We start from the raw sequence: 26,448 nt of genomic DNA, 5'->3' as shown, positions 1-26,448 counted from the left end.
GCCAGGCAGACGAACAAAGACACTAAGGATGCAATCACTCAAGAGGAGCTTTATTTTCTGGCTAGCCAGGGTCTAGGCCTTAGAGTGCCAGCGCAGTGGCCGCTCTTACAGGCAAGGACCCTGACCAAAGCTGGGGCTCCTCTTTTATCCCCCCTCCCTCTTGAACACCGGCGCTGCACAAGCTGATTGTGCGTGTTAGTCTTTAAAATGATTGGTGGACTGGTAGCCCGCCGGCGGCAAAGGGGCCTTTCTCCCTTATCTGGCACCGTACCTATGCGTCCAGCTGCAAGCAAGCGATTCTCAGAAGCAGAAATATGCGTTTAGCCGATAGCTCTACCTTTGGGCCCCAAGCTAGCAGTTTCCAGGAGCCGATTACTCCTCCCCTGGGCCCATTTTCTGTTATCCGGGCTCGCACAAGTGAGCCAGCAGCTTTGGGCTGCAATCAGGCCCTTACATTCCCCCCTTTCTTTAGACCATTGACGAGCACTCTTGCTCGTCCCTTGTTTTTAGCATTTGGTATTGTTGTTGCAACACTAGAAGCTGTACAGCGCTAATCTGCTCTTTTATAAATGCCACTAGTCTATTAACTAGACAAGGCCCAAATGTGAGGGCTAAGAGTATTATAATGAGTGGGCCCAATAGGGTGGATATCAGTGTAGTTAACCACGGGGAGCTGTTAAACCAGGACTCAAACCAGCCTGCTTGCTGTTCGTGTTCTCGTTTGCGGCGGGCAAGTCTTTCTCTGACCTTAGCCATGGATTCTCTAACAACTCCCGTATGATCCGCATAGAAACAACATTTTTTTTAAAGAGCAGCACATAGTCCTCTTTGCTGGAGGAACACTAGATCTAGCCCCCTCTGGTTTTGGAGCACTACCTCGGATAGGGAGGTTAGTGACATTTTTAGGTGTGAGATGGACTTTTTTATTTTTGCTATATTTTTATTTATGGCTGCTCTTAGGCTATGAAACCCCTTTTGCTGCATTGCCAGGGAAGAGATACCAGTTTTTGCTCTGATTGCTCTTAAGCCAAAAAGAGTAGCCAAGGTTATGGCTGTGATGGGCTTTTTTTTTTTTTTTTTAATTAGGTTAGCAGCTTTTTGCCTTATTATACCCTCATACATTGTCTCTTTAGTGTGGTATATTATTTTTGGGAACACTAATATTATTATATAGTAATTTTTAGACTCATTGAAAATAGACATACTAAGGCAAGGAGTCAGACCGGTCTTGGAGCAAACTTACTACTCACCTGGCCCGGGGATAACCCACTTTGTTTTCTTAGATAGGCTTAGCGTCTTGTTACTCTTGGCACAGAGTTGTGCATGGCTGGGAGGCACTGTTCTTAAACAGGTACCTTTGCCAAGAACTGACTGGAGGGTGAGTCTGGGGCCCTTACGATCTCACTGGCACGTTTTAGGGGAGTCTTCTGAAGACAGGTTAAAATAAGTGGCCAGCCCCACCGCCTTATAAAAAGGGGGCCTTATGTCATAGCACAACTAACAGGCCTGTGTGGCATTGGGACTTGTACGGTTCAGTGCATTATATGCTGCTGTCAGCATTTTTTATAAGGGATCTGTGAGCTCTCTATCGGGCGATGGGCCTCGGGGACTACTTGTGCTAGCCACTAGTTTGTGGAGAGTCCCTTTGCTGGAGGTGGTCTGGGGTGCTGCCGGGCCGGGCCTGGCAGTAGCTGGCCATGGATGTAGTACTTGGTTGGGTCCTACTGCTGTTGGGAGCGGGGTAATTTTAAGTTTGATATATATTAGTGAGCAAACGTGCGGTCTTTGGTAGAGACATATCTCTCATGAGAGTCCTGTTATCTACCGCCTATTTTTTTTTTTTTTTTGTAAATTTTATTTTTATTAGGTTGCAGTCTCTGGCATACCTGTTTTTAGTACAAGGTTGGACATAGGACATGCTAATGAGAAGAGATCGTGCCTGCCATTTTTATTTTCCATTATTGGTGGTCACACACTATTATTTGGCACAATAATAACTTTTAATACCTCTACACTGACGGTTTTTTTGAGGGGGCCGGAATCCCGGACAGGCATAAAACCTATTCCGGCTCATAGAGGTTTGTTCTATGTCTTCTCTCTATGGTCCAGTTACTCAAGTACTGGGGATTGGGGCAGCAGCAGGGCCTCCTGAGGATATTGCTATTGTCTGTGCTGGCTTTTCTAGGGGGTTGACTTTTTTTAAGTTAAAATATAAGTCCGGCCACTAACTGTTTAAGGGGGCCACCCCAGAGGTCACGTTTTAGACTTTATGGGTTTCTTGATTGACAATTTCTCATGTCAGACTATGGGGTTTGTGGGGATTGAAATTGTCTATCACACTTACAACACTCTCACTCATTAACAAAATGCTCTCAAGGAGATATAAAACAAACCCTGCATACATTTTTGTAGTGAGGTCTAATCTCCAGGTGCCACAGCCCCAAGTCTGAGTCTAGACAGTATAACCAGTAGTCTAAGAGGAATAGGACTCAGCTGGCTTCTTGTGGCGCTGCTGCTACTCGAGTCAGCCTGACCTTCAGTGGGTTCTCTGGGTCCACCGTCGCTCTCCACTGGCTCCGGCACCGTTCTAGGTCGTTCTTGTTGGCTGGCCTTACGTGGGAGTGGTGTATCCAAGTTGATATGCCGTCTACCTTGAGAGCAGTGGGGGTAATGAGAATAATTTGATGAGGTCCCTTCCACCTGGGCTCCAGGGTTTTACTATTATGTCTCTTTACCCACACTCAGTCACCCGGTTGGTGCAGGTGATAAGGGAGGTCAGCATCTGGTCTTGCCGCATCGTATACGGCCTGAAGTGCTGGCCATATCCGACTGTGGACATGCTGTAAGGCCTGTACAGCTTGTAATATTTTTTTAGGGTGTTTTGGAAGTGCCCCACTGCATTTTGGCCTAGGCACCACTGGTGGGGGAGTACCATACATAATTTTAAACGGAGTTAGTCCCAGATGGTAGGGGGTGTTCCGGACTCGGAACAGGGCGAAGGGAAGGAGGGTCACCCAGTCTCCGCCAGTTTTTAGTGCCAATTTAGTCAAAGTCTTCTTTAGTGTTCTGTTCATTCTTTCTACCTGTCCTGAGCTCTGGGGGTTATATGCACAATGTAACTTTTAATTGATCCCCAGGGTTTGGGCTAATTTTTGATTTATCTGACTTATAAATGTAGGTCTATTATCGGAGCCCATTCTTTCTGGCACCCCGTATCTAGGGATAATTTTTTTAAATAACTTTTTGGCTACAGTTAGGGCAGCTTTATTTTTAGTAGGGAAAGCCTCGACCTACCCAGAAAATGTATCTATTAAATACGGATACCGGTATCCGTATTTCCCAGGTTTTACTTCTGTGAAATCTACTTCTCAGAACAGTCCTGGCTGCCTCCCCCTTTCCCTCGTACCTGTGTGAGTCCCCTTGGTTTTTCCCAGTTGCATAACCTGACAAGCTTGGCAGTCATGGACGATATCGGCGGCCACCTGTCTCTGTGACTTGAACCTCAACTGAGCAGTATCCAGCAGCTGGAGCATTTTGTTTTTTTTTAAATGGGTGGTCTGGTGTAGATGCTGTAACACATACCGTCCCAAAGCTTCTGGCATTATCATGCGATGCTCTTTGTCCCATATCCATCCGTCCTCGCCTTGGTGTGTATTTTTTTGTTCTTTGGCCCAGGCTTTGTCTGTCTCTGTATAGGTGGGCACTGGGGGTATCTGTACCATTCCCGGAGGCGGCAGGCCGGGGCCCGTGTGTAGGACGCTTAGTGGCATGCCCTCGTACGCAGCCTTTTTGGCTTCTGTGTCTGCCTGCCTGTTTCCTTTTGCTTCTAGGGAGTCCCCACTTTGGTGTCCCGGGGTGTGGACTACCGCCACTGCCTTTGGCAGTAGGATGGCTTCTAGCAGGTGGAGAATCTCGGGCTTGTGCTTGATCTCTTTTCCCTCTGCCGTGATGAACCCCCTTTCTCTGTAGAGGGTCCCGTTTATATGCACCGTCCCAAATGCATAGCGACTGTCGGTGTATACAGTCAGCCTCTTTCCCTGAGCCGGGCGGAGTGCTTCTGTCAGCGCTATTAGCTCTGCCTTTTGAGCAGACGTTTCTTGTGGAAGGCAGGCCGCCCAGATAAGCTTGCCCTGGTTATCGACTATGGCCGCCCCTGCATACCCGTGTCCCTCTCGGACGAAACTGCTCCCGTCCGTGAACCAGATTAGGTCGCTGTTCGGAAGGGGGCGGTCCTTCAAGTCTCTCCGGGCCATCTGGGTTTCAGCCAGGATTTCGAGACAGTCGTGCTCGGGTGCTGCTGATTCTGGAACAGGCAGGAGCGTTGCCGGATTCAGGGTGGCGGGGGCCTGGAACTCGATGCGAGGTGCATCCAGCAACAGTCCTTGGTAGTGAGTGAGCCTTGCATTTGTGATCCATCGCCCCGGAGGCTGCTTTAAAACCCCTTCTATGGCATGCGGAGTAGTGACTATTAGTCTCTGTCTCAGGGTAAGTTTATCAGCATTTTTTACTAATAGGGCTGTGGCCGCGATTACTCGTAAGCACGCCGGCCATCTGGCTGCCACCGGATCTAACTTCTTTGACAGATAGGCCACTGGTCTCTTCTAGGGCCCTAGGGTTTGTGCGAGCACCCCCTTTGCAATGCCCTTTTTTTCATCTATATAGAGGTGGAATTCTTTGGTGGGGTCAGGGAGCGCTAGAGCAGGTGCTTTTAGCATGGCCGTTTTTAGGACTTGGAAGGCATTTGCCATTGTCTCAATCCATTCCCATGTTTGCCCTGTTTTGCATTTTTTATATAAAGGGCGGGCCTTTTCTGCGAACCCCGGGATTCAAAGGCGGCAGTAACCTACCGACCCCAAGAATTCTCTTAACTCTCGGCTCGAGGTCGGAGTGGGTATTTGTAACACAGTCTGCTTCATAGCTTCAGTCAGCCACCTTTGGCCCCCTCTTATCTTATACCCGAGATAAGTGACTTCATTTCTGCAAATTTGGGCCTTCTTTGCGCTGGCTCTATACCCCAGCTCGCCGAGTGTTTTAAGTAAGTCTTTGGTACCTTTTAGGCAAGTCTGGGGGTCAGGGGCAGCCAGCAGCAGGTCATCCACATACTGCAGCAAGGTTACCTCGGGGTGGTTGGCGCGGTACTCACTCAGGTCATCCTGGAGGGCCTCGTTGAAGAGGGTGGGTGAATTTTTGAACACCTGAGGCAGCCTGGTCCATGTCAGTTGCCCATGGACCCCTCTCTCTTCGTCCTGCCACTCAAACGCGAAAATCTCTTGACAGCGTGTCGCCACTGCCAAACTGAAGAAAGCATCTTTTAGATCTAGAACTGTATACCAGGATAACGTGGGAGAGAGCGAGCTTAGCAGAGTGTAGGGGTTTGGAACGGTAGGGTGGATGTCCAGAGTCCTTGCATTGACTTCTCTAAGATCTTGTACTGGTCTATAATCTTTTCTTCCAGGTTTCTTTACTGGCAACAGGGGTGTATTCCAAGCTGACTGGCATTTTCTGAGAATCCCACTGTCTAGGAGTCTCTGAATGTGGGGTGTTATCTCCGCCTTTGCCTCTCGGGACATGGGGTACTGTTTGACACGAGCCGGCTCAGCACCCGGCTTTAGTTCGATGTAGAGGGGCGGCCTGTGCTTGGCCCACCCCGTACCCCCTGTCTCAGCCCAAGCCATGGGAAATTCTCGGAGCCATTGATCTATTCTGTCTCCCCTGCTCTTTGTGGGCTGGTACAGTCTATATTCATCCGCCTGTGTCAATGTTAGAACCTGGGTGACCCGGGGGCCACTGAGGGGTTTGCCTTCATTGTCAGTTACCATTATCCCCCCCTCTTCGAAGTGAATTCGGGCCTTGAGCTTGGTGAGTATGTCTCTGCCTAGTAGTGGTGTGGGGCACTCAGGAATGACCATGAAAGTGTGACTCACTTGTCCTGTTCCCAAGTCTAGTCTTCTCTGTGTGGTCCACTGATATAACTTAGTTCTAGTCGCTCCCCGCACCCAGCTGGTCTTTTTAGATAATTTCTCTTTATCTTGAGTTAGTACAGAATGTTCAGTCCCAGTGTCTATGAGGAAGTCTACTGGATTCCCCTCTACCTGTAGAGTTACCCTGGGTTCGGGGAGGGGAACCGAACCCCGTCGCCCCTAGTCATCTTCTGCTTGACCCACCACCATGACCCCTTTAGATCCCCCCAATCCCTGCCCCCCTTTCTTCTTGGGGCACTCTTTTGCCCAGTGCCCATGTTCTCTACAACAGGCACACTGGTTCCTGTCAAGCCTCTCTCTCTGGAATCTGGGCCCTGCTCTGTTCTCTGATCTTTCTTCCCACCTTCTCTCTCTCTCGGCTAGCAAAATTTTAGCCATTTCTTTATTTGCTTTCCGCATCTCTCTAGCCTGAAATTTCCTGTCTTCTTGTCTTATCCTCTCTGTCTTTTCTTCTGATGTCTCTCTATTATTGTAAACTTTTTCTGCTACCTCTAATAGGTCCTGTAAGGTTTTCTCTCCTAGTCTGTCTATCTTTTGCACTTTTCGCCTTATGTCTGAAGCAGCCTGATTCACAAAGGCCATCATGACAGCGGCCTTACTTTCCTCTGAGGTGGGGTCTATGGGAGTGTACTGCCGGAAGGCTTCTATGATTCTTTTTAAATATGCTGCTGGGCTTTCTTCCGGGCCCTGACGCACATCTCTTACCTTGGCCAAATTGGTCGGCTTTCGCGCCGCCATGCGGAGACCAGCCATCAGAGTCTGGCGGTAGACTCGGAGACGCTCCCTACCTTCAGCCTCATTGTAGTCCCACGGAGGTCGTTCAAGGGGGAACACTTGGTCAATGGTCCGTGGGTTTGTTGTAGGTCTACCATCTTTTTCTGGGACCAATTTCCTTGCTTCCCCCTGTATCCTTTCTCTCTCTTCCGTGGTGAAGAGCACCTTAAGTAGCTGTTGGCAATCATCCCAGGTGGGCTGATGCGTGAAGAGAACAGAGTCTAATAGGTTAATTAAATCTCTAGGGTTATCAGAGAAATTAGAGTTTTGGGCTTTCCAGTTATAAAGATCACTGGTGGAGAAAGGCCAATATTGGTAATTCTGTGTCCCATCTCCCCCCCGGGGTCCGACTGCTCGCAAGGGGAATGTTTTCACAGGCTCCGGGTCGGGGGTTCGACCCGTGCGCTGTCTGGTGCCTTGGGCTGGCCCTTCTTCCCCTCCCACAGCACTCTGTTGGGGCGCTGTTGCCTGGGAGATCGTGGGTGCTGTCCTGGGGTTATAAGGAGGAGGGGCATCAGGCTCGGTCAGCCCAATCAAATCTGGGTAAAGGTTGGACTCTGGGAGCACCTGGGTGGATGGGGAGTCCTGCTGTTCTTTCTTAGTACTACCTCGCATAGTGAGGACCTCAGAGGACCCCCTAAAGGGCGGCACGAATGCTTGCATCTAAGGTGGGGGATCTCGCACCAAATCCTGCCAAACTATAATGTATGGAATCTGGTCTGGGTGCCCAGGGTGCCCAAAGACTTTCTCTTTTACTTTTTTTACCATGACTCTGTCAAAGGATCCCTCTCTAGGCCACCCGACATCAAACTCGGCCATTCAACTTTACAAAGGGTGACTAGTTTGCCCCTCCTGATTTCCAGGGACAGACTACGGGCCCTTTCCCTCACGTCCTTAAAGTGGCCTGTTAGGAGAGAGAGAGGCGTTGTCATGGCTTGCCCCATGGTTGTGGCGGAGTCCAAGGGCGCGGGCCCCCCTCAGGGCTTAGGATGGGGCAGGATTCCTCTGAATCTACTATGGGCAGGTGGCGGTACCAGCACTGGCCTAGGGCAGAGGCCTCTGGGGTGAGGATCCGACGGCAGATGACACAACAGGGACCTTTGGCCAATGCTGGTCTGCCCTGGATCGTGGCTCTAAGGTCCTCCTCTGCTCCTCTTCGCAGGTTTCCTAAATTGAAAATCTTGCTCTCGAGACCCATGCACACTCTCACTCTCCCCGGTGGTAACAAACAGTGATGACAGACAAAACAGACAACAGAAGCTAGACAGATTACAAGAGACAATGCCCTAACCTGGTCCGGACTTCCTTTCTCCGAATTCCTCCTGTCTCCCGCCTCTGGCGGCGAGACCAGTACCGGAGTCCTCCCGGAGCCAGAGGACGTCTCCGTCTGGCTCCGACCGGCGACCCTCCAGCGCGTCCGCCTAGGTCTTGTGCTGGCTTAGCAATCCCGGGAATCATTCCTCGTCCTACTACACACTCGGCTAGTCCGGGTGTGGGGTCTCGCTCACTCCTCCCTCAGCTTTGTGTTCTACTCAGCGGATTGCAGGGGAGCCTTATCCCGGACGAGCCCCCAACTGTTAGGGACCGGCTTCCTGCACCCCGCCAGGCAGACGAACAAAGACACCAAGGATGCAATCACTCAAGAGGAGCTTTATTTTCTGGCTAGCCAGGGTCCAGGCCCTAGAGTGCCAGCGCAGTGGCCGCTCTTTCAGGCAAGGACCCTGACCAAAGCTGGGGCTCCCCTTTTATCCCCCCTCCCTCTTGAACACCCGCGCTGCACAAGCTGATTGTGCGTGTTAGTCTTTAAAATGATTGGTGGACTGGTAGCCCGCCGGCGGCAAAGGGGCCGTTCTCCCTTTATCTGGCACCGTACCTGTGCGTCTCGCTGCAAGCAAGCGATTCTCAGAAGCAGAAATATGCGTTTAGCCGATAGCTCTACCTTTGGGCCCTAAGCTAGCAATTTCCAGGAGCCAATTACTCCTCCCCTGGGCCCATTTTCTGTTATCCGGGCTCGCACAAGTGAGCCAGCAGCTTTGGGCTGCAATCAGGCCCTTACACGCTGAGCAACATTCCATCCTCTGGACTTGCCGCACTTCACCCATCCACCTGCGGAAAAGCATCTCAGCTGCTGCCCAGCTTTGGCAGCCGTGGACAAGGCTGCCATAAACACCGGGTGCAAGTGTGTGTGTGGACATACATTACGGCTCCTTTGAGTAAACGCCAAGGCACACGATGGCTGGATCGCACGGTGCCAGCGTGTTTAGTTTTGTAAGAAACTGCCAGCTGTCCTGCAGAGCCACTGTGCCTTTTGGATCCCCCGGCGAGGAGCGAGAGACCTGCTGCTCTACACCCTCGGCAGCAGCGGTGTCCGGTCAGGGTGTTGGATTTTGGCCATTCCAATAGGTGCCTGGTGACATCGCATGGTCACTTTGTTTCCTCAGTATCCTTATAAGGACAAAAGTATACAGAAGCCTCTGGAACATCCCTGGCACGTGCCAGCCCAGCCCCAGTGGGCTCTGGTCGTCCTCGCTGGCCCTCAGCACGCGCCTTCCGCATCCGCCACCCGCACCCATGTCCTTCTCCCAGGAGGGACCCCGTGTCCTCCGCGGCGGCTGGGGGCAGGGGCCCGGCGGGCGGCGGGGCAGGTGTGCAGAGTGGGCGGGGCGCGCGAGGGACAGGGTGTAGGCTCCGGCTCCCGCGGGGACCCGACCTCAGCACGGTAGCGAAGACCCCGCGCTCTGCGGGGCGCGCACCTGCGTGGGGCAGCGGAGGGGACAGGGGTGCAACGGTGGCGGCGGGGCCGTCCGGGGACGCGGGGCGCACGGTTCTGCCAGGCTTGAGGATTTAAAGGCAGAGCAGAGCCTCAGGAGGTTGGCATTTCTGGGCAGCGCAGGGGTGGCGGGCCGCGTGCGTCGGGGACTCAGGGAGGGCTCTGCCCCCGCGGGGTGTGTAAGGGGCGGGCCGGGGCTACAGGGGAGAGCTGGTCTCACTGGCTGCTCCGCGGGAGGGGGGACCTTGTTAGCTGTGGTCTCTGGAACCCTAGTCCCCCCCCACCCCGGCAGGCGGTCCCAGGTCCGCTCCAGCGCCCCGCTGTGTCCTCACCTGGTCAGGCCAAGACGTGCCCAGGCGGGAGGGCGGAGCGGCCCAGCGACATAGCCGCGGACGCCGCCTCGGGCTCACCCCGCCCCAGGGAGGCCCAGGCGGAAGGTGGCCAAGCGGCTGGCGCCCTGGGCGCGGGGGAGACGCGGAGCCATGGCTGAGCAGGTGTGGACGCTGGCCGGTGAGTGCCTGAGCCCAGCGGCCCTCGGACCCGCCGGGCAGGGCGCGGGCTGGAGCGGGTGGCCCTGCGCACGCCACGAGAGTCCCCGGTCTCTCCCCGCCCCGCTCCCACCCGCCTTCCCCTTTCCCACGGGCGCCCACGGCGCGGCCGGAGAGAACGACTCCACGCGCAGACCAGACATATAAAGGGAAAAGGTTGTCTTTGCCGAAGGAGAGAGGGACTGAGAGTGGGATGGCAGGGCAGCAGGGAGACCGCGCCGCAGCCCGAGGACCGGGAAGGGGTGCGCCCCGGGCGAGCGGCTCCCCGATTTCAGGGGGACCAGGAGAAACAATAGCGGTGGCGCCAGCCGATAACAAAAGCGGCGGCCAGATGTCACAGTCCAGGAGCGGGTCCCGCGGGGAGGGACTGTCGCGGGTGTGGCTCTGCCTTGGAGGTGACGTTGGGGCGCAGCTCGGTCTCCTGCTGTTTCTCAGGAACTCTGTAGAGCAGATTCAAAAAAAAACACAAAAAACTGCCATTTTAAAGAGATTTGCCTCTTTTTCCCGCCCGTGCAGCCCTCTCCAGAGGTCGTGCGCAACGCAACTCGCGCGGGGCCTGCTGGCGGAGCCCCCGTGGGATCCACCTTACCTGTGCTGGGACTTTCGGGTCGGGAGTTTCCCGGGGTCTCTCCGCGCCGGCCCGAGGAGCCCCCCGCCCCGAAAGCGGAGGCGCCCCGGATCGTGCGGCGGGCCAGGGCGGTGCCCCCGGCGCAGCAGGGGTGGGACCCGGGGACGGAGAGCAGGGCTGAGGCGCGCAGAGCCGGAAACCGCGCCTTTGGTTAGAGCGCCGTTTGTGGACGCGGCGGGGGCCAATGTTGCGCTGGAGCCCGGCGGAAGATAAAGCGGACCGGGGCGGGCGGCCCTGGGGGGGGGGGGGGCGGTGGAAGGTTCAAGAAGGAGCGCGGGGTGGGGGTAAGTCGAGTCCTGCCCCCAGCCGCGCTGGCAGTCAGTCAGCGTTTGCAGGAGCGGGGACTGAGTCCGGTCTGTCAGGGCAGCCCTGGGGGTGAGCGTTGTTCTCACGCACCTGCGGGAAACAGGTGCGGAGAGAGCCCCGCTGGCCTCCGTGCACTACTCGATGATTTTCAGTGGATCTGCAGAGTTGTGGAGTTGATTTTAGAACTTGTCTGTCACCCCCCCGTCCCCCGAAATCCCCTGGTCCCCCTTGCAGTCCGCTCCTTGTTCCCAGCCCGGCCTTGGCGACCACTTTCTGTCTCTACAGCTTTGCCCTCCCAGACATTTCGTATAAATGGAGTCCTGTCATATGTGGTCTTTTGCATCTGATTTTCTTTTCTTTTTTCTTTTTAATTTCAGCAATTATGGGGGTACAAATGTTAACATATAATGCCCTTACCCCATCTCCCCCCTCCAGTAAGAGCTTCAAGCATGACCGTCCCCTAGACGGTGCACATCTCACTCATTATGTATGTATATACCCATCCCCTCCTCCCCGCTCCCACCTGCCTGACACCCAATAAATGTTACTCCTATATGTCCACTTAGCTGTTGATCAGTTAACACCAATTTGCTGGTGAGTCCATGTGGTGCTTGTTTTTCCATTCTTGGGATACTTCGCTTAGTAGAATGGGCTCCAGCTCTATCCAGGAAAACACAAGAGATGCTAGATCACCATTGTTTCTTAGAGCTGAATAACACTCCATGGTATACATATACCACATTTTATTAATCCACTAATGTATTCATGGCACTTGGGTTGTTTTAACAACTTTGCAATTGTGAATTGTGCTGCTATAAACATTCGAGTGCAGGTGTCTTTTTTGTAGAGTGTCATTTGATCTTTTGGGTAGATGCCCAGTAGTGGGATTGCTGGATCAAATGATAGATCCATCTGTATCGCTTTAAGGTATCTCCATATTACTTTCCTCAGAGGTTGAACTAGTTTGCAGCCCCATGCATCTGATTTTCTGCAGAATGGTGTAGAATAACATGTTTGAGGTTCATCCGTGTTGTAGCATGCATCAGGATGCCATTCCTTTTTATTGATGAATAATATTCCACTGTGTAGAGAGACCACATTTTGTCTATGCACTCGTCAATGGACGTACGTTTGCGGTTGCTTCCATTTATTAACTGTTTTGATCAAGGCTGCTATGAATATTTGCGTACTAGTCTGTGTGGGCACATATTTTTCATTTGCTTGAGTAGATACCCGGCAGTGGAAGTGCCAGGTCCTATGGTAAATGTGTGTTTAACATTTTAAGAAATGAGCAAACTGTTTTCCAAAGTGGCTACACCAGGGATGGGGAATCCTCGCATGTCGGAAGCTGCATTAAGTTAGCTGTAATCAAATAAGGCTGCATTCAAGGAACTTTAATTAGAAGTACTTAAAATGCACATTAATTTGTAAGAATCTCCTATGGGCGAATAATTTCAAAACGTGAAAACTATTTGTGAATTTTAAAGTTAACTAACCTTTAATGATTTAGCTGTGTCTGCTTTTTGTTGGAAAGCATTTGGATATTTGGTTGCAGCGTGGAGGTCTGGGGTGTCAGCTGGACCTCCAGATGGGTGTCTGTCATTCAGCGACCTTCATCATTTTTTTTTTTTTTTATCAGACAGAGTCTTGCTTTGTTGCCAGGGCTAGAGTGACTGCCGTGGCGTCAGCCTAGCTCACAGCAACCTCAAACTCCTGGGCTCAAGTGATCCTCCTGCCTCAGCCTCCCGAGTAGCTGGGACTACAGGCAGGCACCACCATGCCCCACTAATTTTTTCTGTATATATTAGTTGGCCAATTAATTTCTTTCTATTTAGAGTAGAGACGGGGTCTCGCTCCTGCTCAGGGTGGTTTGGAACTCCTGACCTCGAGCAATCCGCCCACCTCGGCCTCCCAGAGTGCCAGGATTATACTCGTGAGCCACCACGCCTGGCCTGATTTGAGATTTTTCTTTTCTAATCTAGGTATTTACAGCTATAAATTTCCCTCCAGACACAGCTTTAGTATCCCATAAGTTTAGGCATGTTGTGTTTTGATTTCATTCATCTCAATATATATATATATATATATATATAGAGAGAGAGAGAGAGAGAGAGAGAGAGAGAGACAGAGTCTCACTATGTTTCCCAGGTTTCTCTCAAACTTCTGGGCTCAAGCGATTCTCCCCCCTCAGCCTCCCAAAGTGCTGGCATTACAGGCGTGAGCTACAGAGCCCAGCCCATGGTATCTTTTGATTTTTTTCTTTGACCCATTGGTTATTCAGAAGTGTGTTGCTTAATTTCCACATATTTGTGGATTTCCCAAATTTTCTTTGTAGTTAATTTCTATTTTTTTTTCCATTTTGGTTAGAGAACAAACTTTGTATGATATCAATCCTTTAAAAAATGTTTTCTATATCCCAAGTCATCAGGCAAAATCGTTCTGAATGTGTCAGGACTTGGCTTGTGGCCTAGCATATGGTCTGCCTTGGGGAATGTCCCACGTGCACTTGAGAATGTGTACTTTGCTCCCATTGGGTGGAGTGTTCTGTTGGTTTACAGTGATGACAGGTCATCGGTACCTGCTGATTTTTTTTCTAATTATTCCATCCATTGTTGAGAGTGGGGTAGGATTTTGATGTGTCCAACTATTATGATTTTTTTTTTTTTTTTTGAGACTGAGTCTCACCCTACCACCTGGGCTAGAGTGCCCGGGCATCAGCCTAGCTCACAGCAACCTCAAACTCCTGGGCTCAAGTTATCCTCCTGCCTCAGCCTACCGAGTAGCCGGGACTACAGGCATGCGCCACCATGCCTGGCTAATTTTTTCTATATATTTTTAGTTGGCCAATTAATTTCCTTCTATTTATAGTAGAGATGGGGTCTGGCTCTTGCTCAAGCTGGTTTTGAACTCCTGACCTTGAGTGATCCTCCTGCCTTGGCCTCCCAGAGTGCTAGGATTATAGGCGTGAGCTACCGCACCTGGCCTCCAACTATTATTATTGAATTGACAATTTCTCCCTTCAAGTCTATGAATTTTTGCTTCTCGTATTTTGGGGCTAGGTTGTTAGGTGTGTATATATTTATATTTATACTTTAAATATCTTCCTTATGTATTAATTATTATTATTATTATTTGCTTTTACTTAAATTGCAAGTTTTATTTCTTCCAATACCAGCAATAGCACAGAAGCCCCATAATATCCATCCCAAACTGGTTTCTAGTAGGCTAGGATTGTGGGGACCCTTGTCAAAACAAGGATACAAAGACTGGGCACGGCCCGGCCTGGTGGCTCACGCCTGTAATTCTAGCACTCTGGGAGGCCAAGGAGGGCGGATTGCTAGAGGTCAGGGGTTTGAAACCAGCCTGAGCAAGAGCGAGACCCTGTGTCTACTATAAATAGAAAGAAATTAATTGGCCAACTAATAGATATAGAAAAAATTAGCCAGGTACAGTGGTGCATGCCTGTAGTCCCAGCTACTCAGGAGGCTGAGGCAGCAGGATTGCTTGAGCCCAGGAGATTGAGATTGCTGTGAACTAGGCTGATGCCACGGCACTCACTCTAGCCTGGGCAACAAAGTGAGACTCTGTCTCAAAAAAAAAAAAAAAAAAGAAGACTGGGCACAAACACTGGGCACAAATGCGTCTGTCTGCCAAACAGAAGTAAACAGTCACTGGCCCAAATGCTTTATGAGTCAGTTTGATTTTGCAATGCAATTTGCATCCTTGAAACTGCCAGTCTGGAGGGGCGTCATTATTATTTTTTAGAGACAGGATCTTGCTCTGTCACCTAGGCTGGAGTGCAGTGGCATGATCATAGCCCACTGTGGCCTTGAACTCCTGGGCTCCAGCGATCCTCCCGCCACAGCCTCCTGAGTAGCTGGGACTACAGGCATGCACCACCATGCCCGGCTAATTTTTTGTTTATATATCTTTTTATTTGGTCACTTAATTTCTTTCTATTTTTAGTAGAGACAGTGTCTCTCGCTAAGGCTGTTTTCGAACTCCTTACCTCAAGCAATCCACCCGCCTCGGTCTCCCAGAGTGCTAGGATTACAGGCGTGAGCCACCACACCATTCAGTGCAAGTTTTTATTAGGGTGGACATAGGGACCAGGGGGATAAATGCAGAGTCCCAGAAAGAGACCCGCACATCTACGGTCAGTGGATTTTTTATAGTCAATGGATTTTGATACAGGTGCTAAGGTGATGTGTTGGGGCAAGGGAATTATTTTCAATTCAAATGGCCGAAACTCCTGGATGTCCATTAAGAAAACTTTAATCTTTCATACCACATACAGAAATGATGAAAATTTCTGAAGAATATAGGAGAAAATATCCATTAACATAGGGTAGGCAAAAACTTACTAGATGAGGAAAAAAAGCTCAAACCACAAAAAGTGATAAACCAGTCTCTATCAAAATTAACATTTCTCCTCAAAAGAAAACAACTTAAGAAATAATGAATAGATGAGCCACAGACTGGGAGAAAATGTCTATAATATTAATACATATATCTGGTAAAGGACTTGTGTCCAGAATATGTAAATGAATCCTACAGCTCAATAATGAAAAGAGAAACAACTTAAATAAAAATGATGGTAAGATGATGTCTAGTACAGGTGAAAAAAAAATAAAACAAAAATGAGCAAAGGTTTTCAACAGACACTTACCACAAAACAAATGAATGGGCCGGGCACGGTGACTCACGCCTGTAATCCTAGCGCTCTGGGAGGCTGAGGCGGGAGGATCGGTCAAGGTCAGGAGTTTGAGACCAGCCTGACTAAGAGCGAGACCCCCGTCTCTACTGAAAATGGAAAGAAATGAATTGGCCAACTAAAAATATATACAAAAAATTAGCTGGGCATGGTAGCACATGCCTGTAGTCCCAGCTACTCGGGAGGCTGAGGCAGGAGGATCTCGCTTGAGCCCAGGACTTGGAGGTTGCTGTGAGCTAGGCTGACGCCACGGCACTCACTCTAGCCTGGGCAACAAAGCGAGACTCTGTCTCAAAATAAAATAAGATAAGATAAGATAAGATAAACCGAATGCCTGTAAGTGCATGAGTCATCAGCTGCAGTGAGACCCCCGCACATCGCTGGAACGGCCAAAACGCAAAAGACAGACGACCAGGTGTGGGGAGAACTTGGTGTGACTGCAGTTCCCCGTGAGTTGCTGGCAGGGATAGAAAATGCTACAACCACTCTGGAAAGCAATTTGGCACTTTCTTCCAAAGTTAAACATATACCTAGCATATGACTCACCCTTTTCACTCCCCGGTCTTTACTCAAGAGAAATAAAAACCTATGTCCACACAGATACCTGCACATACTGTCTGCATCTGTAGTCGCCCCAAACAGGAACGAAACCAAAGTGTCTGTCAACAGGTGACAGGATAAAAGTTGTGGCTTATTAACAATGCCATGCTACTCAGCAATAAAAAGCATGAGCAATTTGACACGTACAACAACATAGATTAAAAATACCACTTCATGCAAATGCAGCCAGCCATAAAAGGACATGTGTCATACGAGTGTATTTGCACCAAATGCTAAGCAGGCAGATCAGCGGTTGCCGGGCATGAGGGAACTTCATGGGGTGAGGGACCTGTGTATCTTGTTTGGGGTGGTGGTCATGTGTGTACATACTGTGTTCAAAGCTCAGCAAACTGTATACCTAAAATGGGTGCATTTTATTGGATGTAAATTATACCTCCGATGAAGTTGATTTAAAAAGTTCTCAAAAGTGGAACAGGGCCGGGCGCGGTGGCTCACGCCTGTAATCCTAGCTCTTGGGAGGCCGAGGCGGGCGGATTGCTCAAGGTCAGGAGTTCAAAACCAGCCTGAGCAAGAGCGAGACCCCGTCTCTACTATAAATAGAAATAAATTAATTGGCCAACTGATATATATATATAAAAAATTAGCCGGGCATGGTGGCACATGCCTGTAGTCCCAGCTACTTGGGAGGCTGAGGCAGGAGGATCGCTTGAGCCCAGGAGTTTGAGGTTGCTGTGAGCTAGGCTTACGCCACGGCACTCACTCTAGCCTGGGCAACAAAGCGAGACTCTGTCTAAAAAAAAAAAAAAAGTGGAACAATTTCTTCCAAATTGAAGGAAAATTATTTCCGCTTATATTTCCCTACAACCAAACTATCAACTACAAAAATGGAAAAGAATAATTTTAAGACTTGTAAATTTCAAATTTTACGTCCCGTGTTCTTTTGTTTCAGGAAGCTATAAGAGGTAAATAGTTCCATGGTCATAGGATTTAGAAACGTTGGAGGTAAAGGCGGGGCAGGGTGGCTCACGCCTGTAATCCCAGCACTCTGGGAGGCCACGGTGGGAGGATTGCTTGAGGTCAGGAGTTCAAGAGCAGCCTGAGCAAGATGGAGACCCCGTCTCTACTAAAAATGAAAAATATTAGCCAGGTAGCATGAACCTGGAGTCCCAGCTACTCGGGTGGCCAAGGCAAGAGGATCCCCTGAGCCCAGGAGTTTGAGGTTGGAGGCTGCAGTGAGCTGTGGTGACACCACTGCACTCTAGTGTGTGTGTGGCGGGGAGAACAGAGGTAGACTCTGTCTCAAAAAAAACCAAAGAAACGCAGTGATCTCCTGGTGCTCCTTCCAGCGAGGTTCATTTCGGCCTCCTGTGGGAAGAGGGTGCTTAGTGGGAAGAGGTCACCGGGAGGCCGGGTGACCTGAGGGTCTACGGGAGCAAGAGGGGGTGAGCAGGGAGGAGCAGACGGTCGGCCCTCCTCTTGGAGCCGGGCTTGCAGAGGCTGGGGCTGTGTCCGGCATTGCCTGCGGGGCGGGCGCAGGCCGTATATGACAAGACACAGGCGAGGGGCAAGCGGGCGGGAGAGGGGCAGGGGAGCCATCGGATTTCCTGCTGCTGCTTTCCAGGAAAACCAAACTGCCGCCTGCTCCGTCCCTCCATCTTGCTCCTGATGGCGCTGGTCCTCGTCCTCCTTGGGTAAGAGACGCCTGACCGTCACTCACGCTCCGCCTGGGCAGCGGGCTCGTGTCCCCCACCCTGCACAGATGAGGGACCTGGGGCTGGGAGGGCGAGTCACTCGCCACCCCTGTGTGGCCGGGAGAGGGGCGGGCCAGCCCGGGCCCTGAGCTGTGGGCCCCCAGAGGCAGCAGGTCCTAAACCAGAGGGGGTCACGGGCCAGCTCTGCGGGGCGTCCGTGGACACGGCCAGGGGACAGTCCCTGGGGGGCTGGGGGCTGCACTGGCTGCACACAGGGCTCCTCGGCAGCTGCCGCAGGTGCCCGCACGCAGAGCACTGTCCCCACGGAGCCCCTCCTGGCTGGGGCGTGTGAGTGTCCTGGGCTGTGCAGAGGAGGTGCTGGCCGTGCGTGGAGGGAGGGAGGGACAGCGGGCTCGCTGCTGTGTCCTGAGCCGCTGCCTGGGGCGCACTCCCTTCCGCCAGCTACGGGATCCTGAGCCCCGGAGGCCGCATGCTGGGGAGCCTGGGAGCCGGGTGAGTAGGGCCAAAGGAGGGGAGGGGCCCTCTGTGCTGGCATCGGGTGGGGTAGCGGCTCTGGGGGCTCCTGCCCGTCCCAGGCCTCAGGTCCGGGCCACACGGGCTGTACCAGGCCCGCCCGCTCCACCTGTCAGCAGGTTCCAGGTCCCTGGGCTGCGTCTGTCCTGCCTGCCCTGGTCCAGCCGCCCTCCTCTCCACCTGCCCCACCCCCACTCACTTCCCAGGAGCTAGAATGATCTTTCCGGAACTTACCTTAGGACGCCCTCCGTGGAAAGGATGGTGAAAGAGGCTACTGTTCTGAAGTAATGGTGATCGATGGGGAGATAATTCTTTAAAGAATGGTTATTTTAAAGGCTCTAGGACTGACTTCTTTGAAATATCCCCTGATCTAGGCATCGACATAGAAATCTCTGCGAGAATCATCTTAGGCTGTGAGCTGTGAAACCACTCCTCTAAAAATGCTGGTAAAATGCCTGGTGTCTTTGTTTTTTTTTTTTTTTTTCATGACAGTGAGAAAGGAGGACTGCAGCTTCTTTTTTTTTTTTTTTTTTTTTTTTTTTTTTTTTGAGACAGTCTCACTTTGTTACCCAGGCTAGAGTGAGTGCCGTGGCGTCAGCCTAGCTCACAGCAACCTCAAACTCCTGGGCTTAAGCGATCCTCCTGCCTCAGCCTCCCGAGTAGCTGGGACTACAGGCATGCGCCACCATGCCTGGCTAATTTTTTCTATATATATTAGTTGGCCAATTAATTTCTTTCTGTTTATAGTAGAGACGGTGTCTCGCTCTTGCTCAGGCTGGTTTTGAACTCCTGACCTTGAGCAATCCACCCGCCTCGGCCTCCCAGAGAGCTAGGATTAGAGGCGTGAGCCACCGCGCCGGCCTGGTGTCTTTGTTTTTTAGAGACAAAGTCTCGCTCTGTTGCCCGGGCTAGAGTGAGTGCCGTGGCGTCAGCCTAGATCACAGCAACCTCAAACTCCTGGGCTCAAGCGATCCTCCTGCCTCAGCCTCCAGAGTAGCTGGGACTATAGGCATGCGCCACCATGCCCGGCTAGTTTTTTTCTATATATATTAGTTGTCCAATTAATTTCTTTCTATTTATAGTAGAGACAGGGTCTCACTCTTGCTCAGGCTGTTTACGAACTCCTGACCTGTAGCAATCCGCCCGCCTCGGCCTCCCAGAGTGCTAGGATGACAGGCGTGAGCCACCGCGCCCAGCCCAGAACCCACCTCTTGATAGGAGGCGGCCTCTGGCTTTGCAGACGTGTTCTGGGACCTCCACGCTGCCCAGGCTCAGCTGCGGGCAGACCGGGGCCTGCAGCATCTGACGGTGCAGCCCTGGCCAGCGCCCCCGGGACAGCTCGCTGTGCCTGTCACAGGCGGGTCCCCTCCACACCTCAGGCCACCACTGCGCCCCTGTCCCTTCTTTCAGGACCCCCAGCTTTGCTCCACACACCTGTGTCCTGAATTCTGCCCCTGGAATAAACCCCGTCTCCTGTGTTCTCATCCCATAGCACGGCCGTCAGAGAACCCGACAGGCTGCAAGTGGTCACGCAGTCCAGGTACAGTGTCTTCGCTGGTGTCTGTGCGCGTGTGGGCGGGGGTGCGTGGGGGCCGGCACGCGTCCTCTTTCCCCCCACGGAGGATGGCTGCTCCTTCCCCAGTCTCCGCTGTGACTTTTCTCGGTGTCATTTAGCACATGACGTTGTTGTGCAACCATCACCACCCGTCCATCTCCAGAACTTTCCATCTTACGAAATGGAACTCCGTCCCCATGAAACACCAACTCCTCTACCCCCTCCCCCACCCCTACCCCTCCCCCTGCCCCTGGCACCCGCTGTTCTGTGGGCTGGTGCCCAGTGTGGCTGCGCTGGCTGCCTGGTGCCCGTGGGATTGCACAGTCTACTGACCGACTGCAGGCACTGAGCTTAGCGTGCTCACAGCTCGTCCATGTGTAGCCTGTGTCAGAATGTCCTTCCTTTTTAACCACTTTGGTACCAGCGTCGACTGTAGTCGACAGCCACAGATGAACGCCCACGTCAACTTTAGGGACAGCCGTGCTTGGCGCCACCGCTGGGGCCGGCCCTGTGACAGCCGAGAGGCGGGGTTGCCCCTCCGCTTCCCGGACGGGAAGGCTGGGCCCTGCGGTCACCAGCCGTGGGGGCAGAGCAGCTGCAGGCCCAGGTGGACGACGGTCCCTGAGGGCTTTCCCTGGGAGGGACGGGGACAGCGCCCACGCCCCGCCTCCTCTCCCCGTCAGTGAGTTAAAACATGACCGACCGGGAGGCCGTCCCCAGCCTGGAGCCCAGTGGAGGGCCACGCGCCCGAGGTCACTGGGCTCCCTGGCGGTTTGCAAGTCCTCGGGGAGGACGGACGGGGGCGGACACAGGGCTGGGGCCCACGGGACCTTCACTAAACCCACGCCTGCGTTCTGTGCTCGCAGGATGGCCTACCCGCAGCCGAAGGTGCTGACGCCCTCGTGAGTGAACTTCCTGACGCTGGGGACGACGCTCACAGCCGTGTCCTCCGTCTCGGTCTCCGTCCAGCTCGCTCTGCTGGGCCCTTGCTCTGAGGCTTCTGGGGTCTGGCCTGGGAGGCCCCCACGGCACTGCCTCTCCTGTCCTGCCCCTTGACCCGCGAGTCTCGCTTCTCGCCTTGTGGCCCAGCGGGGTCTATTGTCCGGGAAAAGGCTGGACATGACCAGCCCGGCTGCCGGCTGGACCTGTTTCCCAGCAAATAGTGCCAGTCCTTCTCGCAGGGGTGTCGGAGGCCCTGGGTGGGGTGGCCGGGTGCCAGGGTCAGCATGGGTGGCCCCTGTCTCTCCCTGTGCAGTCGGACAGACGTCCTGGTCCTGACCCCCTGGCTGGCTCCCATCGTCTGGGAGGGGACGTTCAACAGTGACATCCTCAATGTGCAGTTCCAGCTCCAGAACACCACCGTTGGATTAACTGTGTTTGCCATCAAAAAGTAAGTAGGCGAGCGCTCGGGCCGCCAGAGTCCGTCCCTGTGTTCAGGAGAGAAAGGGGCGCCAGCCTCGCCCGCCCGCAGGGTAGACGGTAAAGGTCCTCGGCTGGGCGTCCTACCGAGCTCTCCCTGGCTCACCGGGTGACCAAGCCCTTCCCTGGAGCTGCTGTCGCCGCCGCTGGCACCTCTAGTGCTGTGCGCCCCTGTGTACCTGTGGCCACCCCCAGCTGGGCAGGCAGCAGCCACGCCCCACTCCATACCTGGCTCCAGGTGGGTCCCTTTCACTGAGCAGCGATGGCAGGAGGGGGACACCTGTGTGCTCTCCTTGACCCTATGGCCACAGGATGCTGGCAGAGCTGTGGCCTCACCTTTGTGCTCACATGCGGGGTGGGGGGCAGGGGAGGCAGAGCACCTGCCCCCAGACCCCAGGAGAGGTAGCTGACCGTGAGCCTGGGGACTCTGGGTCAGGCCGCCTCACAGGTAGCTGGCAGGGCAGCCACGGGTGTGTAGCCTGACTCTCGGAGCCTGTGGGGAGCCAGGCCAGAGACATGGCTGCCCCGGGGACTGCTCTGGGGTGCGGAGGGAAGCCGAGCTTGCAGGTGGAAGGGGCCGTGTCCTTCCCTCCCAGGCTCTGCCTCCTGGGCCTTGGCAGCCCCTGTGACTGGTTCCGATGCCGGAGAGGAGAGCACCTGACTTGCTGGACCGGGAAGGGCCAGGGGGCAGCCCAGGAATTCCTATTCCAGTTCCTAGGGACAAAGGGCTGGAGAGCCCCCGGGGGCTCCGTCAGGGCACCATCTCGCCATTGCGTCTGGCCGTCTGTCTCCCCTCTGGGCCCCCAGCTGGTCCCCACGTCCCCAGCACCCTAGGAGAGAAGCAGCCCTGCCCAGTCGAGCCTCGAGCCGGCAGCCACATCCTCAGTGGCCACGACTGGGCTCACACCAGTCACATCTGGCGCTGGCGACGGGCTCTCTGGGCCCCTCTGCACCTGTCCCCCGAAGGCCACGGTGCCTGCACTGCCGTGGGGACGGATGTGCAGGGAGCCAGGCGGGGATAAGCAGCCACGGTGCCTGGGCTAGACTCTCTGCTGTTGGGGGGCACAGCACCCTTGCGGGACGGTGGGGAAGCCCCTGTCACCATGGTGGAGGCCACACGGCTCTAGGAGGGCCCAGCCGTCGAGGCAGTTGGAGAAACTTCCTGAGGTCAGAGGAGACGCCTGCCCTGGGCCCAGAAGCTTTGACCCTTGGATTCGATGTCAGAGGCCTGCACTGCCCGCCCTCCACTCCCCTTCTCCTTTCTGGGGTCCCCACGGTGCCAGATCTGGTCCCTGAGACATGGGAGGGTCAGCAGTGACCCCCGACTTAAGACTATGAACACTTTACTAGGCACCTGCCGGCAAAGCACCTGAGGCCTCCCAGAGGAAGGTCCAGGGTGTAGAGACAGGTGTCGGGGCCGCGGGAGCCACTTACAGTGAGGGGGCAGGAGGCCGGGCCTGGCTGGGTCCAACCAGCTCTGCCCAGCGTCCCAAGGGAGCTGTGTGCCCAGGGGTTGTTCAGCGGGGGAGGATGGCAGGGGTGGGCCTTTGCCCCAGGAGGGGGCACATGCAGGGGGTCGCCCCCAGCCCAGCTCCAGCTCTGCTGCCTGCGGACCCCAGCGAGGTTCCAGGCTCCCAAGGCGCGGCTCTCCCGCCTCAGACGGGTGCGGGGTCCCTCGGGGGTCCCTCGGTCCCTGGGAGTAGAGGAGCAGGACGCGGGCGCGGGGCGCTGTGCACCTGCCGCTCTGGACCGGGCAGCAGAGACGCCGGGGGCGGGGCCTGGCCGGTGCGGGCGGCCTCCCCCAGCCCCGCCCCCGCCCGCCTCGCCCCGCAGGTACGTGGTCTTCCTGAAGCTGTTCCTGGAGACGGCGGAGAAGCACTTCATGGCCGGGCACCGCGTCATCTACTACGTGTTCACCGACCGGCCGGACGCGGTGCCGCGCGTGGCGCTCGGGCCGGGCCGGCGGCTGCAGGTGCTGCGCGCGCGGCCCTACGCGCGCTGGCAGGACGTGTCCATGCGGCGCATGCAGATGCTCAGCGAGGCCGCGGAGCAGCGCTTCCTGCGCGAGGTGGACTACCTGGTGTGCGCCGACGTGGACATGCAGTTCCACGACCACGTGGGCGTGGAGATCCTGTCGCCCCTCTTCGGCACCCTGCACCCCGCCTTCTACGGGCGTCCCCGCGAAGCCTTCACCTACGAGCGCCGGCCGCAGTCCCAGGCCCACATCCCCTGGGACGAGGGCGACTTTTACTACATGGGCGCCTTCTTCGGGGGGTCGGTGCCCGAGGTGCAGCGGCTCACCAAGGCCTGCCACCAGGCCATGCTGGCCGACCGCGCCAACGGCATCGAGGCGGTGTGGCACGACGAGAGCCACCTGAACAAGTACCTGCTGTACCACAAGCCCACCAAGGTGCTGTCCCCCGAGTACATGTGGGACCAGCAGCTGCTGGGCTGGCCCTCGGTCCTGCGGAAGCTCAGGTTCGTGGCAGTGCCCAAGAACCACCAGGAGATCCGGAAGTCTGAATCTGGGGGCCAGCCCACCGGCTCCCCGGAAGGCGCAGGACGGGCTGGCCGGGCTGCAGGAAACTAGAACCGGTTTCAGGGGAAAGGGTGCAACTCTGCTCCCTTTTTCTTTCCTGCTGGGAGAAATCGCTGAAGCCTAACACTCAGCCCACCCTCCAATTCAGGCCGACAAGACATAGCACCACACCCCGGAGACCACAGACACAGGCAGATACAGGCACAGACAGACACACACACACACACTCACTCACTCACTCTTAAGCTGCCCCAGTTCAGGGCCTTGGGCATCAATCAGTTCCTGGCAGGGCCATGGCCTGCAGGCTCTAAAGACTGAAACAGGATCCACATGTTCACCTGTCTCGCACGTGCACACTCCTCATCTCTGAGGGTCATCAGCTGGAAGGAAGAACTGACACCGGGCGCGCACTTTCCACCTCTCACAAAGGCCAGCTCCTCTCACAAAGTTGCTCCCAAGGCAACCCCAGCTCGGATGGGGCCAGGGGTCTCAGCCCCTCCCGACAGGGCGTCAGGCAGAAGTCTCCTCCAGAGCCAGGAAGGAGCCCCCAGGACACACAGTCTCGGGGGGCCTGCGTTCCAACATGCCAGGGCACGTCTTGAGCTTTAGGCTTCGGGCAAAATACCTTCACCTTCTTGAAGGCTCCCACCAGCACCCTACTGGCCACCTGCTCCCCCCAGGGTTCCCCTAGCCTGGCTCAGCTCAGGATGGGCTCCACCCTGACCCCTGGTGCTCCAGCCAGACACCCGGGTCCTCCACGACTCCCCTGCAAGGCCCATCCAAAAGCTGCCCGCAAGCGCTGCCCGCTCTGCCTGCCCAGATGTTCTTGATCAGCCTCATTTCTACCAGCCTGGCCCAGGCCAGCGGCAGTTTTGCCCGGACGGTGGGACTAGTCTCCCCTGGTGGCCCTGATTGCAAAGCGGGAGGGGTCCTGTGAATGCCCCTCTGCTGGGATCCCTGTGGGGGACCCCAGCCCCCTGGAGGCAAAGTGTTTCCAGTGTTCCCTCCCACTTCCTATCCTCATTCCCCCTCAGGGATGGACCCTGATTGGATGGGGCTGAAAGCTCAGACTCTGGGGGCTCTTTAAGGGAAAGAATAAAAATTTTGCTATAATCCTAGCACTCTGGGAGGCCAAGCAAGAGCAAGACCCTTGCGTGGATCTCTGTAACCACCCAGTAATCAGGTCCAGGCTGTCCCTGCACGGAAGCCTCCTGAGCTGCTCCAGATGTCGTCACCCCGCCCTTCTGCTCTGCCTACCATCTGTCCCCCTCTGTCTTTGCCCTCTTGAGAATGTCAGATAAGGCCAGGTGTGGTGGCTCACACCTGTAATCCTAGCACTCTAGGAGACCCAGGCAGGAGGATTGCTTGAGCTCAGGGGTTCGAGACCACCCTGAGCAAGAGTGAGACCCCCGTCAATAGTAAAAATAGATAGAAATTAGCCAAACAACTAAAATGCTGTGGCCCGTTTGAAGGACGGGGGATGAAAACAAAACACAAAGAGACACAAAAAGAAAGACACACCAAAAACAAAGATGGTACGAGACTGCAGTGCAGAATGCACCAGTCCTTTTATTTTTATACCCTAAAAAATCAAAGTTACTTTCTTTTTTTTTTTTTTTTTTTTGAGACAGAGTCTCGCTTTGTTGCCCAGGCTAGAGTGAGTGCCGTGGTGTCAGCCTCGCTCACAGCAACCTCAAACTCCTGGGCTCAAGTGATCCTTCTGCCTCAGCCTCCCGAGTAGCTGGGACTACAGGCATGCGCCACCATGCCCAGCTAATAAAGTTACTTTCTTATACATGACTGCCCAGGCATTGGAGCAATGGCCAAAATTCCGGAACACGTAGCCTAAGGTCACAGGTGTCCCCTGACTCAAGGTTTCCAGGAGGTTGCTCAAAGCATAGGTCACAGGCTGAGATAAGCAAAGGTTAAGCAAGTCATCCATAGGGGGCACTTCCTGTCCCCAGTTCCTCCTGGCTGGCTGCCCCGGTGGCTGTGCCTGTCTTAGGTTGTTCCTCCTTGAGGAATCTTACCTGTCATTGACTATCCAGCCATCTTACAGGGCCAAGGAACAATAAGAGGAACAATGTGCTTATCGTGTGGCCTCTAGTCCCCTATTAACGTGGGGCTGGGCAGCTCTTGCCTATTTGCAGACCCTTTGTTATGCCTCTAAGCAGCAACCTCGTTTGTTACATGGACTTTGTCCGTAACACATTTCTCTCAAACGTCCTGGACAGAGCAAGTACATCACTCTGTCACTTAACTCTAAACTGGATACGTGTTTTATTAGTCCCCAACATCTCCCCCTTTCTTATTGTTAAAAGCGAACACGCTGGAACATGACCATGATGTTTTGTTTTTGCTGTTGTTGAATCACTTGTTTTTTCTTCCAGCACCTGTAAATTAAAAGCACAATACGTGATAAAAACAA

The 26,448-nt window shown here is 54.1% G+C and overlaps 1 protein-coding gene and 2 long non-coding RNA genes across 6 annotated transcripts; 1 reads left to right on the top strand and 2 right to left on the bottom strand.

The window, feature by feature from the left end:
- Positions 1 to 1,831: 1,831 nt before the first annotated feature.
- On the bottom strand, positions 1,832 to 3,494 carry LOC142874337 (uncharacterized). Its single transcript, XR_012922163.1, has 2 exons — positions 3,407 to 3,494; positions 1,832 to 2,651 (listed from the first exon to the last, which is right to left on the bottom strand). It is a non-coding gene; the product is annotated as an uncharacterized LOC142874337 (long non-coding RNA).
- A 297-nt stretch (positions 3,495 to 3,791) lies between these two features.
- Positions 3,792 to 26,448, top strand: LOC105880771 (ABO, alpha 1-3-N-acetylgalactosaminyltransferase and alpha 1-3-galactosyltransferase). 4 transcript variants are annotated; one of them, XM_076009205.1, is made up of 7 exons: positions 3,792 to 4,485; positions 17,904 to 17,973; positions 18,436 to 18,486; positions 20,000 to 20,047; positions 20,929 to 20,964; positions 21,318 to 21,452; positions 23,315 to 26,448. In XM_076009205.1, exons 2-7 carry the CDS (start codon positions 17,948 to 17,950, stop codon positions 24,069 to 24,071), a joined length of 1,053 nt encoding a protein of 350 aa, XP_075865320.1. In that variant the 5' UTR covers positions 3,792 to 4,485; positions 17,904 to 17,947; the 3' UTR covers positions 24,072 to 26,448. The 4 variants fall into 4 exon arrangements, with proteins under 4 accessions (XP_075865320.1, XP_075865321.1, XP_012637473.1 ...); XM_012782019.2 differs by lacking the exon at positions 3,792 to 4,485 and adding an exon at positions 9,745 to 10,035; XM_076009206.1 differs by lacking the exon at positions 18,436 to 18,486.
- On the bottom strand, positions 10,218 to 10,879 carry LOC142874336 (uncharacterized). Its single transcript, XR_012922162.1, has 2 exons — positions 10,663 to 10,879; positions 10,218 to 10,513 (listed from the first exon to the last, which is right to left on the bottom strand). It is a non-coding gene; the product is annotated as an uncharacterized LOC142874336 (long non-coding RNA).

This window comes from Microcebus murinus, chromosome 12 (genome assembly GCF_040939455.1).
Source record: "Microcebus murinus isolate Inina chromosome 12, M.murinus_Inina_mat1.0, whole genome shotgun sequence".
In the NCBI taxonomy this organism is placed as follows: Eukaryota; Metazoa; Chordata; class Mammalia; order Primates; family Cheirogaleidae; genus Microcebus; species Microcebus murinus.
This window is presented reverse-complemented; position numbering and strand designations above follow the sequence as displayed.